The sequence below is a fragment of the Cervus canadensis genome, chromosome 14 (assembly GCF_019320065.1).
Source record: "Cervus canadensis isolate Bull #8, Minnesota chromosome 14, ASM1932006v1, whole genome shotgun sequence".
NCBI lineage: Eukaryota > Metazoa > Chordata > Mammalia > Artiodactyla > Cervidae > Cervus > Cervus canadensis.
The window spans coordinates 13831810-13845460 of NC_057399.1; the positions used below are offsets into that span (position 1 = coordinate 13831810).

General features: G+C 48.3%; 1 protein-coding gene across 7 annotated transcripts in view; it reads right to left on the minus strand.

Annotated features, from left to right (window-relative positions):
- Window positions 1-13651, minus strand: part of UNC13B (unc-13 homolog B) — a 203353-nt gene that overhangs the window by 28811 nt on the left and 160891 nt on the right. For 5 of the 7 annotated variants that reach the window (XM_043486619.1, XM_043486623.1, XM_043486622.1 and 2 more), the window contains 6 exons: window positions 10234-10280; window positions 7544-7622; window positions 5768-5842; window positions 5049-5268; window positions 2429-2656; window positions 1679-1820 (listed from right to left, as the gene is read on the minus strand). In XM_043486619.1, the coding sequence (XP_043342554.1) occupies window positions 1679-1820; window positions 2429-2656; window positions 5049-5268; window positions 5768-5842; window positions 7544-7622; window positions 10234-10280 (791 nt within the window). Of the gene's footprint in view, window positions 1-1678; window positions 1821-2428; window positions 2657-5048; window positions 5269-5767; window positions 5843-7543; window positions 7623-10233; window positions 10281-12615; window positions 12639-13651 lie in introns of all 7 variants that reach the window. The other 2 variants (XM_043486618.1, XM_043486617.1) reach the window with 1 other exon arrangement.

Here is a 13651-nt window from a genome sequence, read left to right on the forward strand (position 1 = left end):
TAGTTCCCTCCCCAGAGTCCTATATGAAGTCCATAAAGATGTTAAATGTTCATGGTAAGCCCATCTGGTCATATTTGCTTTGGTTTTCTACCTAACATCCCCATATATCTTGGAATGTGCTTGGTGAACTTCTCCCATTCTCCTTTTTTTTTTTTTAAATCATGCTTTAATATCCACTTGCCTTGTCATTTTCTCTGTGGTGCTTGCTTTGGAGGGGTAGTTTGCCAGGTACCTCCCTCACACTCCCCATCCCCAGCAGTTGCTTTTTGGATCCCTGTTGCCTTATCTAAAAGTTGTACTTGGCAGAGTTTGCTGCTCCTTACCCTATGTTCTCATAATGTCTTTGCACATTCTGTTAAAATATTATAGGATAACTACTGGTCTACTGAAAAATAACAGACAAATCATCAATAAGCCTCTTAAAGCCAGGCATTGTCTTACACATTTTTAGATATACAATACCATGTAGAGTGTCTTATACAGAATACAAATGTATGTTAGTTACTCAGTCATGCCTGGCTCTTTGCAACCCCATGGACTGTAGCCCACCAGGCTCCTCTGTCCATGGAATTCTCCAGGCAAGAATACTGGAGTGGGTAGCCGTTCCCTTTCCAGGGGATCTTCCCAACCCAGGGATTGAACCTGGGTCTCAGACTGCAGGCAGATTCTTTAACATCTGAGCCACCAGGGAAGCCCATACAGAATACAAATTGCTTACTAAACGAAAAGTGGGCAAAACTGACTATAGAGCCAATTCATCTGAATTAACCGTAAGTATCACTTCTCAGCCTTTTGTCAAGATCAAGAGTAGAATTAACCATAAATAATATTCAAGCAGGAACCAGTCAGCTTCTTGAAAAACAGGTGCTCCCCTCAGTAACTATTGCTTCTGGACTGGTGATTGCTTTTATAGGCCCCAATCCCTTTTCCCAATCTCCTTCCAAGAAGCCAAGAGCAGAAGGTCTCTACATAAGCTGTCTGTTTGGCTGATTCAGACTCAGTCCGGGTCCTAAGCATTAACGGGGGTGTGATAAAGCATCTGGATTCACCAGACACCAGTCCAGGTTCTAGGCTACAGCGTGCCATTTTTCAGCGGCCATCCCTTGCTGTCATATGAAATAGTCTGTACAAAAGTGAGGTACTGAATAGAGGAGAAGGGAGGGGAAGCTGAGGCAGAAAGAAAAGCAGAGCCCTTCAGGGAAATGGAAAATTCTCTAAATCCAAGCTTTCTATCTTCAAGTCACGATTTTCCACTTGTAGGACAAGCTGTTCCCGCCCCACTCCCTAGAAGAGACTAACTCTTCCTAGGGGTTAGGAAAATGAAAAGTCTAGCATTACAGGATGGCAGGGCTGGAAGGCGCAGAGTTGCATGGCAGTCTCTGGCTCTGTCACTCAGCTGTAGCAAAATCTTGCTAGCACTAGAAAAAGCAGTATGGTTTGCCCAGGAGCCCCTTTAATAGACTGAGTTAAGACTTGAGTGCAATAACCCTGATACAACAGTCTATGAGAAGAGACCTAGTAAAAGAATAAATGCTAGCCAATTAAAGTAAGTGAGAAATGGGTTTTCTCCATTGCCTCAACCCCATCTCTCTTAGAGTCCAAGTCCAGGACAACAGGATTTAATGCCATTTCCAAAATATACACAGTCCCAGGAAAGACAGAGCCTACTACGACTTACAAATGGAACTTCTCCTCCCAAACAGGATTCAGGTTTCCAAAAATGGTCTTGGTACGCTTCTTGGTTTTGCCCACTTGCACAGTCACATAAGGGTCACTGGATCCTGTCTTGTCCTTGGCTTGCAGGCCCTGGGCACACATCACTGCAACCCAGACACACACAGAAGGAGGCTTCAGAGTACACTCCGGAAGTCATGAGCCCGCCAAAGTACAACTCATACTTCCCATCTTAGAGCACCCTCTATCTGCTCCTTGCACAGGGGCAGATTTCCTCACTCCTCCACTTTTATTCTTAGCCCTAAGCCCTTCCCCCAAAGCCTAGCCCAAGAATCCTACCTCTTCCCTGGACCCTAACTGACCACTTACCCAGACAGGTCCTTACCTGTTCTGATACATGCATGCCTCAGTCATATGCACCCAGCTAATAAATCACTGGTTAACTACTCCCTCATCTCCTGCCTGTCCCCTTTCCCCCAGCCTCCCAGCTCTTACAACATCAAACTGTTAACCAAGTCTGTAATATCAGATTGTTACTAAATCCTTGCATTATCATTCAGATTGCGAGTGTCAGTCTTGCTTCTCCCAGCACCACTGGCATTGGAGTCTAGAAGAGGAGGAGTGATGAATAATGAGGGCTTCATTCTGTGTTCTTTCCCCCTAGTCCCTGCTTCCTCAAGCTCAGGATGCTTCCCCCTCAGGCTCCTCCCCATAGCCGAGGCCCTCCTGTCCGCTCAAACTCTGGCCTGCTCACCAGTGATGGTGATTTTGGCTGACCATTTGGAGGTGCCATCCAACACACTCTGCTTCACTGTTTTCATCTGTTGCACATGGGCGACTTTGCTCACGTTGAAGACATCCCGGATAACTTCAAAGATCTCTGGCTTATTCCGCTCTCGGATTTTCATGCGGTCCTTCATGGCCATGATGATGTTCTGGGTCCGGTCCTCTGCTCCATGTTTAGAGCTCTTTTCTGCAGCCCCTGAAGAGTGGCCAGAGACAGAAAGTAGGGTAACCAATAGGTCACCTACCAGGTCAAGGATCAGGCTGAAGAATGGGGCTTAGGAGATGTCACTGAGCAGTGACAGAAGCTTAGGAAGACTGATATATCTCTGGGGAAAGCTGGTATCTGTGGGGCCTGCTAGAGTTTAATGCCTGGCCAGTGGAGTTTAAAAGGCAACTCAAAGAGAAGCAAAAAGTTGATCATTGTTATATGTTAATCATGTAACTAATATGTTATATTAGTCCATTCTATTTAGAAACATATTGAATTTTTCATCAGAAAAGAAAAAAAAATGTAGCTCAGTCTACAGCTGGTTTTGTCTTTCTTCCATCCACATGCTTGTTGAGAGATACCCTCCAAGTCTAAGGCCAAAATAGCAAAATGGGTATCCCAGTTATCAGGGAGTGGTTGTGGATAGGCACAATCCCACCAAACTCATCCCAACGCCGAGCCGTGATACAGATCTCAGAATTCACCACAGTGCGCAGCTGGGCACATCCTCGCCTGTGGCTCCAGTGGCTCAGATCTCAGGAGACATTGTGATATGGTAAGAATATTAAGGCTTTGTTATCTGACAGACATGGGTTCCAATCCTGACTCTACTACTCCCTGCTGGGTAAATACATTTCTTCTATGAGAAGAAAGTGGCACTTATCTCTCAAGATTTGCAGTCAGCCCTTTATTAGCATAAAGCATCCAGCCCAAGGCCTGCCATCTGACACTGGGCTACGTGCTTTATTTAATGAGTAATAAACACTCTATTATTACTACCATCAGTATTATCCCAGCAAGGCCAAGGGCCATTTTTCCAAGGCATGACCCCAGCCAGCTCATCTCTGCTGTCCTAAGGATGATTAGGGAGGAACAGAGATTTCCTCCAGTGTATTTCACCAACCAGGTTTCTCAGGCAAAGGACCCATCCTTTCTTTATTGGCAGACTGACTCTTAACCTCTCTCCAGTCTCCAAAGGCTCAGGCCTTAAGGACAAAACTTGGTGCAAAGAAGAAAGGTCAACATTCACATCCTAATCCTGGGAGGATGGAAAGCAGATTTTCTGTCTAGGGACGTATACAGAAGGGCATTTAATTTCACTCTGTACTTCATAGAAGGCTTAGATAAATGAAAAGTGACCTGGGCTGCATCTACTCTTGCATTTAGCATATCCCATGCAATGCTGTTTCCCTGGGTGGGGACCTCGGAAAGGCTCTTAAAGAGAAGATAAGACACCCTGGCTGCTATAGAGCACCACTCTGGAGGCTTCCAGCAAGCAGCCTGTGCAGCCAGTTGCTAGTTCTCCCAATTAAAGCAGGGTGCTGCTGGCACCTGTCCTTGTCACCCCTCATGATGGGTTTGGGCAAAGTCATCACCAGCACCCAGCTCCTCTGCTGTGTTCAGCCTGTCTCTTCATGTCCACTACAGCCATGTCACCGGCATCCATCTAGGGTTCTTCAAAGAATGACATCTTAAGTCAACAATTCCTGAGGCCCTGTTAGGTCTCATCTTTCCTTGGAATAATGAAGTGCTTGTGAGTCTAAAGGTGACCTTCCTTTCTCCTACCATAATTGAAGCTTTTATTGCTGCAGCGTGGCAATGAGGAACACCTGAAGACCTGGAGGGCTGAGAGACTACTTCCCACACCCCCAGCCCTGCTCTCCCCAGGGTCTACCCATAGCAGTGCACGCCGAGCAGGGGTGGAGCAAGGAGAGAAGAACTTGGAGTGCCACCACCTCTTGTGCCAAGACTTGCTGCTTTCCCTGCTCCTGTTCTCCCCACTCAGATGGTGGCACAAGTCACATGTTTAGCAAGGGCCTTGGGAGTCACACATTCTCCTTCTGGACCTCTGCCTCATCCGTGTGAAGATTCTGTTCTTGGTACTGATGTCTAAAAGCTCCATCTAGAAGCAGGGAGTAAATTCCACCTTCCCTGAGTCTTCCCTAGTCTCCCTTAGGAGGTCTAGACCTCAGGAGGCTCCTCTCTGAGGCCTAGAACCCCAGAACTCTGTCTTCCTATTAGTTCTGGTCCCTGATTACACATGCTCTAGTCTTTTGGGCAAAACAGCCATCGTGGTGTGTACAATACCCAGTAGAGCCTCTGGGATCACCTGAATCCCGGAAGAGATTCTAGCTCCATCCAAGGGCCATAGGAAACTCAGTGAATTTTTCCTAAAGGCGTTTAAGCGAATGTTACGAGACCTGCTATTTGGAAAGGCCATGTCTCCTGACTTAGGAACCTACTTTCTCTAAACAGGACAGCGCGTCAGAGTCAGGTACAGTGGAGGGACGATGGCCCAGCCGTCCTGGTCCCCTGCTGCCGGCTATGCGGAGAGGCCCCGCTGCCCACAGCGCCCCCCGCCACGCCGCAGGGCACTCACGCTGCAGGCAGTCGGCACTGAGCAGGTCCTGGCACTTCTCGTGGCACTTGACGCCACACTCGCTGCAGCGCATGCCCTGCCGGGCGATGCCCCAGAGCAGGCCTTCACACTCGTAGCAGTAGGTGGGGGTGGTGGCGGACCAGACCTCGAAGTGGTGGGGCGTGGTGCACGAGATGGGGTAGATTAAGGCCTGCAGGGTTTTCTTATACACATGGGATTTCTGAAAAACACAGATCCCATCACCCTCCAGTGACTTTAGTTCTCTGCTGACAGATACCACTCACTACTAAGCCCAGTGCAGGGCTATCAACACCTCTGGCAGTCAAGGAGATGCTTCAGCCTGGCCCGGCCCACATTCCAGCCCGGCAGAAAGGAACCCCCAACATCATGTGCTCCTGGTCATCCAAGGAGCACATCCATGACCTGAATGCTGAGTTTAAGCCTTGCCCCAGCAGTCAGGCTTTTTAGGGAAACAGAAGGTACTAGGCTCACCATAAATCCCTGACATGAGTGGTCACATACTCATACTCCAACATGAGATTTAGGTTTACCCCTGGTCTGGACCCTTGCTTCTCCCGGTGTAGAAAACTTGATGCTGTAATATCTGTCTGTTTCATTAACAGAGTCCGCCCCAAACTTCTCAACTCCCACTGTATGGCCACAGAGATGACCACTGGGCCATAGGCCAGTGGACTCACGAAAGCCCATGGGTCACTTACCAGCTCTTCATCCTTGAGAGAGGTGCGTGTAGCCAATGCAGAAGTAATGCCTGCTTTCCGGGACTGGACCAGAGACTGTGAGAGAAGACTCGCCGTCAGCCCTGGCTACTGCCAAGGGCCGGGCAAAGTCCTGGGGAGGGAGTTCCAGGGACCAAAGCCACACTACTTTCCATTTTTACTGTCATTCACAGGGGCCTCTCCACAGGTAACGGGTAACAAACACCTGAGGTTAAGATACAAACTCAAGGCCTTCAGGGAACTGTCCTAACAATGATAGAACAGCACTTCTCTCAGGGTACCTGTCATCCAAAGGGTTTCTCTTTCCTTCAATATTTTTAGGTATCTGACCCCACAGAAACTCCTTGTTTAAAGGAAGGCACAGGAAAATGAAAAGTCTAGAATTACAGTATGAAACAGGTCATTAAGAACAGGACAGACACAAAACTCTGTCAGAGTCACATTCAAGAACCACCACTGGGAACAATGATGCTATAGTAAATCCTCCATTCCTGGGCACCACCCCATGCCCACACAATCCCAGGTGGCTGTGGAAGCCATCAGCCCAAATGAGCAGGGCACTGAGTGAAAGGGGGCAATGAAGCCTCGCTGAAATCAAGCAGGGCAGGGGGTTAAACATGAGATCGAGGACGCCCTGCTGGAAAGGCCCATGAATCTGCCAAGCCCAGCTTTAGGGGCAGCCTCCAGAGAGGCACATGGTTTCCCTAAGGCAGTGGATACCAGGCAGACAGAAGTCATTATATCAGCCTGAGCAGCAAGAATAGTTGGGCTGTGCCCAGGTAGGTTGAGATTCGGGCTTTTACAAAGGATGGAAATGGGCTCTGGAGACACTCACCATAGCCTGCGCAGAGGAGAGCAGAGAAAGGAACAACATGATGTTAAAGCCCCACAAGGGCATGAAAGCTTTCAGACACAACTGAGAGGTTCTTCCCTGAAGTCCAAAAGCGGGAAACATGTCCCAACCCCCTCTGTCTCTATCCTCTATCCACTGTATTGCCTCTATCCTCTATCAACTGTATCCAACCCAAACCGCTGCCCAGGGCCCAAGGCCTAGAAGGAGAGTCACGCCATAAAGTGAAATATGGACAAGGTTAAAAGACAGAAGAGGGGAAACAAGAAATGACTAAGATACTGCCACCTACTCGGTTAAGCAAAATAAAACTGGCGAGCAAGGAGGGAGAAGGTGAGAAAAAGCAGGAAGAAAAGAAAGAAAGAAGAGAAAAAAGGGGAGATGAAAGACAATGAAAGAAGGTAACAAAGAAGGGTTGACATCATCTTCAACCAGCCAGCTGGATGAAGCATTGGTGGGATAAGAGGTGCACTAGGGAGGAGGAGACAGGGAAAGACGTATCAATAGCAGGGGGAAAGGGAAGGAAAGAAAGAATCGATGAAGAGGAAATGGCAAAGGACACTCGTATTCAGTCAGTTAAGTAGGGAGAAACTGGTAGGGAAAAAAGAGCACAATATGGAGGAAAAATTAAAAAAGGAGTGGACAAAAAATATCAAATAGACTGAATAGGGAGAAAAAACAAGGAGTAGAAAATGGTAATAAGAAAAACGGTTCAAGCCTTATTGAACATCTGACTCTGGGACTCTAGGGTACCTGGGTACCACTCTAACCCCAGTGAGATCATACGAGGTCCTACTGAAGCCATCACTAAGTCTCAGAGGGGCTTTAAATGACTGATCATCAGACTAACACCTGTCGCTGAAGGCCCCACTTCCATTCCTGACAGCTCACTGAGACCACTCACTCACCAGGTCGCTGACGAGCGGCAGGGTCTTCTTCCTGCGTAGATCCGGCATGCTGTCAATGCCGTAGAGCCCTCCGGCTGGCCTGAAGAGAGAGGGAAATATGTCAGGACTTCTAGTCTGCCCTTGAGTTACTGGCAGGTTCAATGTGCCATTCTCCTTGCTCATCCTCTCCCCAAAGAAGGATGAACTGACCCTCAACATGGGCCTTTAAGAGGAGAAAAGAGGACAGAAAGCGAGGGAAATAAAGCCACGGGATGACAAACAATGGAATCTGCTCTCAAAGTCTCCTTCTAAGGTTTTAGCCAAGGACTGAAAGCTCTTTTATCACACTATGCCAGTCCAAGGTGCCTTTGTTTATTTGAAGACACCTGTGCTCCATAAAAGGTGGGAACTGATGCTTAAGATAGCCTCTCCCTGCACTCAGGCCAGAGACACTGATGCCTAAAGATGAGTCTTTTCTGACCTGTGCTAGAACAGAGCCCACAGGAATAGCTCTACAGAAGAGCTGCTGCCTGCGTGAGCAAGGCTGACAGACAACAGCATGCAGAAGCAGACCTCCTCCAGCCTGAGGAAGAGTCCCCCGTTCGGTCTATCCGAGCCTCCGGAAGAAAAAGTCTCTATGGGAAGAGGAGCCTGCATAATCAAATGCAGGCAGGGGAAGTAGATGGGAGACTTCCCAAAGATCATTTAGAGGGGAAAAAGACCATTTAAGAAGGAAACAGCGAAGTGACTCAGAGTGTGACCTAGCCCTATGCTCACATCAACAGAAACCAGGAAAAAAATTACAGCTGGAGCAACTGAAAGTGAAGTGAAAGTTCAGTCACCCAGTCATGTCCAACTCTTTGCAACCCCGTGGACTGTAGCCCGTCAAGCTCCCATGTCCATGGGATTCTCCAGGCAAGAACACTGGAGTGGGTTGCCATGCCCTCCTCCAGGGTATCTTCCCCAGCCAGGGATCAAACCGGGGTCTACAGCATTGAAGGCAGATTCTTTACTATCGGAACCACTGGGGAAGCCTATGAACAACTTGAGATTTCCAAAACTCTTATACTTTTTTTATACTTATTAACTTTGCTGTTCTTTGCCTGTTATTCCATATAACAATACACAATAAAAATACAGAGAATTTCCTAAAAAGAATATCATTCTTACATTGAGACAATCTGGATTTTATCCCCAACTCTTCTACTAATTCATTACACATCCTCTGCCAAAATTCCTTCCTCTCTCTGGATCTTGGTGTCACTTCCATAAAATGAGGGGAAATATAAAAACCTCTCTGACCTTTTGGAAAGTATCCTTCTGAGCTTCAATTAAATTCACTCAGGTATTTGGTTTTCAGGTAAGCAATGAGGCAGGGAAAGAAGGGTGGCTGGATTATACACCACAGCTGGTGTGAAAAGAGGAATATCACAGAAGAATAAGTATGTACTGCTAGCTACACGGGCAAAAAATGGAGCCACAAATTAGGTCAAGGCCAGGAGTTGGAGCAGGCAACCCTATATACTGATTTCTAATCATCTAGCTTCCTGAATATGGGCAGTGAGCTCTGTTCTCAATGAGGCCACCACACCTATGAAAGTTTGAAACTTGTGACAGTTTCTAAGGACTAAGCCGAAGGAAGGGAAAGATGACAACAGGGAGACATTTAGAAAATCCCTGCCTGGCTCCATTTAAAAATAGCCTGGTTATGTTGCGTTGGTATGTATGAAGTTTAAAATTATTTGAAGAAAAATGCTAAAGCCCTGAAGAAGGGCTGTTGAAGAAGCAACTGATGCCATGAGTTTGTGGCTAATTCTGAAAACTATAAAATGTATACCTTAAGCCAAGAAGTGTTTTTTTTTTTTTGGCAACACAAATGAGCTTTTGACAAAAGAAGAGCGGCTCATTCACATGATTAACTCTTGCTATAAAAAAGACATATTGCAAGAAAAAGAAGCACTTAAAAATATAGTTGATAAGGTTCTGATCTAATATTTTTTCTTCCCTGGTGATGAGGAAGAGGAGGCAGCCACTGAGAGCTTCGACGTCAGAAGGACTTTGAGGGGCAAGGAGAGAAGGAAGAGCTTAAGGGTCCTGAGACCTGTATGTGGAGGGCAGAGGGCGCGTGTGCACTTAGACGCTTTCCTCCCTTAATAACAGTGAGCCATCGCAGCTGAGCAATTCAAAACCATTCTCCACTGCAATCACGTGGGTCTGAAACTCCCAGACAAGGAACACAGACAGAACATACTGAGCTCGTAAGGGTCCTCACTAGAGTAGGGTGGAGTGAGGAAGTGACTCACAGCAGCTGAGGCTGGCGGCAAGCTAAGCAGCTACACTGTCAACAGTGGGATAGAAAGAAACCAGTTCTAAATGCAGATCTTTTTCTAGTTTTCCCATCCTTATACATAAAGGGCATACCACCACTATGATGCAATACAGCAGAAATTCCAGAAGGAAGGATGGGGAGCCCCAAAGTTCCCTCCCCTGCTTCAGGGGAACCATTCTGCAAAGCTCTCTCTTCTGTCTCTGGGGAGTCAGTTTGCAGAGTCCTTTCCTCTGCCCCACAGAAACAACCGTCTCGACAGTGGAACGTCTTCCTTCTCCAGAGTCCAGCTGATGAAGCTGTTTTTCCTGCTTCCCAAGGGAAAAGCTAAAGCAGCATAAGAGACTCTGTAAGGTTCACAGAAACCTTGAGGAGCCACACTTACCCTTCTGGAAGCCACTGGGGCAAACGGGGATCACCATCATCTGGAATCTTTAAAGAGAGAAAGAGAGAGAAGTTAGCTCCTGGGAAAGATGGGAGAGTGCCCTAGTTCTCTGGTCAGGCAGTGAGCAGTAAAGTAGGAAGCTCAGAGCAGCACAGGTCACACACACCATGTGAGGACATAGCCGGCCTGAGGTGTAAGCCAGCTCCCTGATCAGCCAGGGCCACAAGCAGGCAGCTGGAATGAGCTTCATCTCCCTTCTCCCCAGTGAACACGGAGGATACAAGCTCACAGAGAACCCAGGACCAAGATCCACTGGGAGTGTGAGAGCTGCCAGAATGGAGAGCCCCCTCACACATCCGCTGGTATAGAACAGTAAGCGTGGGCCAAGAGAGGGCCCATGTAGGCGTCCAGGCCTCACTAAAGCAAAAGGACAACTTCATATAGAGTCCAGCCTTGCAGCTATATTCTTAAGTTCTGCTGGCTGCCCTAGAGTCAGACCTGGTCTTTCTGGATTCCTGTCTCACGTTGTGATTTGACTTGGCCTAGGGTCCTTGAAGCTATAACTCATTGACACTGAGTAAGCTCTACATTTGATAAACTTGATGTAACAAAAGAATCCAGGGCAGATTAGATACTTGGATTACCATTTTTGCCAATTTTATGAACTCTACAATAAGAAGCCAAAAACTGAAGCACCAAATAATTCAAACAAGGAACTGTTGGAAAACACTTTTTAAAGCTTTTTTTAAAAAAAAAAAAAAGAAAGAAAAAAATCCAAAGCAAATCCTTCAGGCAGAGTACAGAGTTCCAAAGCTGCCAGGGCTCTCAGAGGACCAATGGCAGCTGCTATTTAAGCCCAACAGACTTAGTACTGGCGGGTCTGGGGCTTTCTGTCCCTCCTTGCTCCCTCCACCCCCAATGACTTTCCTGACTCCTGGGATCTGGACTCCAGCTAGGCGTCCTGAGCAAAGGAGCTCCAGATCAAAGGAGGCAGAGGTAACCTCTTAGGCTCTGGACGGGGGGTGAAGTTTTGGGAGGGTTAAAGATGGGAGGAGTTATAGACAAAATGAGGCAAGAGAGTGAAAAAGAGAGGTAGGACAAGCTAATCGGTGATGTAAAAGTGGGTAAGAGTGACCCTGGACCAGCGGGAAGCTCAAGATGCACTTTGGATTTAAGATCCTTCTCAGGTTGCCTGTGTTCTAGACAAACCTATCCGCCTGCTGCCTGAGGCCCTTCATGACCACACCTTGCTGCTTCTGCCTCCTTCCCTGGTTCTATCAGTGGGATGATATGGTAGAGGGAGGGCCAGGCCCAAAAGGCAGTCAGAAGGTTGAACCAAGTCTCCTAAGGTTCCTGTGAGGGGCAGCCCATCCCATCCCTAAATCCCCAGATCTCACCAACCAGAACTTATCCTCCCTTTAGAAACAGTCACTGCACTGAGCAGATTTTTACTTCCTACCTAGAATTAGGTGGTTGCCAGAAGCCACTGGGCTTAAGGAAACAAAATCACAACACATCTTTGGCAGTCAGGGTTCGTAGGCTCAGATCACACACATTTCCTGTGCTCAGAGCGGGCAGTGGGTCTGCAGAAGCCTGCAGACACAGTGCAGAGCATGCACAGACGGCAGAGAAGGAGGGCTAGGGGGGTGAGAGCAGGTCTCAGCAAAGTGCCTACAGGAGGTACATTCGTAGACACGACTTGCACCTGAGGACCCACAGGCGAGCACGGATCCTGCACACAGAGATACAGAGCGTGTGCACACACCCATCTGGGGGAGGACTCAGTGTTCACCAGGGCTCAAATCACCGGCAAAGCGCACCCTTAGCACCTTGAGGAACCAGTGCTTGTAGGCACATTCTCATGGTGTGGGGAAACCACACCACAGGTCTGCAGACCCTTGTGCTCACAGAGCGGCCAGGAAGCCTGCTCAGAAGCACGGAGCACTTCCACATTTAGGCCCCAAGCAAGAGGCACAAAAAGCCTACAAAAACTCCTGCTCTCAAATACAAAGTGTGTACGCATGCTGGGCTCAGCGAGGGTTCATAGCATATGCCAGTCGGCAGCCACAAGTAGAACACGGACACACTGTGCAAAGTGGGAAAGGAGGAAGGCAGTCAGTACCTGGGGGGTCAAGCTGAGCGCACGGGGAAGCACACGCATGCTGCACTAAACGTGTGCCACGCAGGCACGCACATCCTCGCAAGGCTCCACGGGCGTCTGCAGGAGCACACACAGGCACGGAGCATGCACACAAACACACCGGCTGCATGAGCCACAGCTCATGGGCACGCATGCGTGCACACACACACATACACACACTGTACTCAGGAGGGAGGGGAGAGAACCAATAACAAAGGGGCCCCAAAGGGCCAGAGCACAACCTGAAGGGCTCCTCGCTTTCCTTCTGCAAGGAGAGAAAGAGCAGGAAAAAAAGGGCAGAGAGGTTAGTAGATTCATCCTAACCCAGGCAGAGCTAACCGCGTGGGACACGGAGGAGAGCCCGGAGAAGCCCTCTGAACGGCGGGGCAGTGCATGAGCCTGGCTCCCAGAATCCTCACCTCCTGTGTTCGCTGCCCCTGCTTTTTAGTTCAGAACCCGGGTTTGGCTACAAAAACCAAAGGACTGCGCCAGCCTGGGAATCTCAGCCACCCTTTCCCCCCTTTCCAAAGTGGTCTGCATGCAGGGTCAGGGCCACCGGGGCCACGAGACCACCTGTGCTACCAAGGGCCACTCCCACAGGCCATAGGAACTGACTGAACACAGAGCAGGCTCCTTCCTCGGAAGCTACACAAGCTCATCCGAATCTGGGGCAAGTCTGCAAACCCCAGAGGCCAGGTAGCGGAGCCCTCTCCCTTTTCTAACACAGGCTGGCTACGTGTTTTGCCCCACAAGCCTTGGCCTGTTTTCCCAGAGCCTAAGTTAAGTTAGGCCAAGTTAAGGCCTGGAAGTAAGGCCAGGACCTGGATGCTCAGTGGCCATAGATTTGGAGGCACCGAGTCCTTATCATAAGTCACTATGATCTGAACGACAAAACCACGGCTGCAATCCCAGGTTTGATTATCTACCGAATTTAGAACAATACGTCAAAAGAAACTGACACTTCCAGAAGGACCCAAGCAAACCACAGGAGAGGAAGAACAAAGTCCAGAAATTACTCCTTTCCTATTTGCCAGACACTACATTGCCTTCTAGGCCACACTTGCTTGACTGAGGCTTCCTTCTCTAAGCAAAGTTCATTATCTGGGCCCATTAGCCCCTCTTTTTTTTTTCCCATCCCTTTGAATAAAGAATCACTGATGTTACATAACAAGTAGAAGGGAGAACTAATAAGTTCCCAATTTTTCAAGCTATTTCTGATTACCTAATGGGTCACCTGACTTGACAGAAGGGATTCAGGAATAGGAATCTTCCAAAACA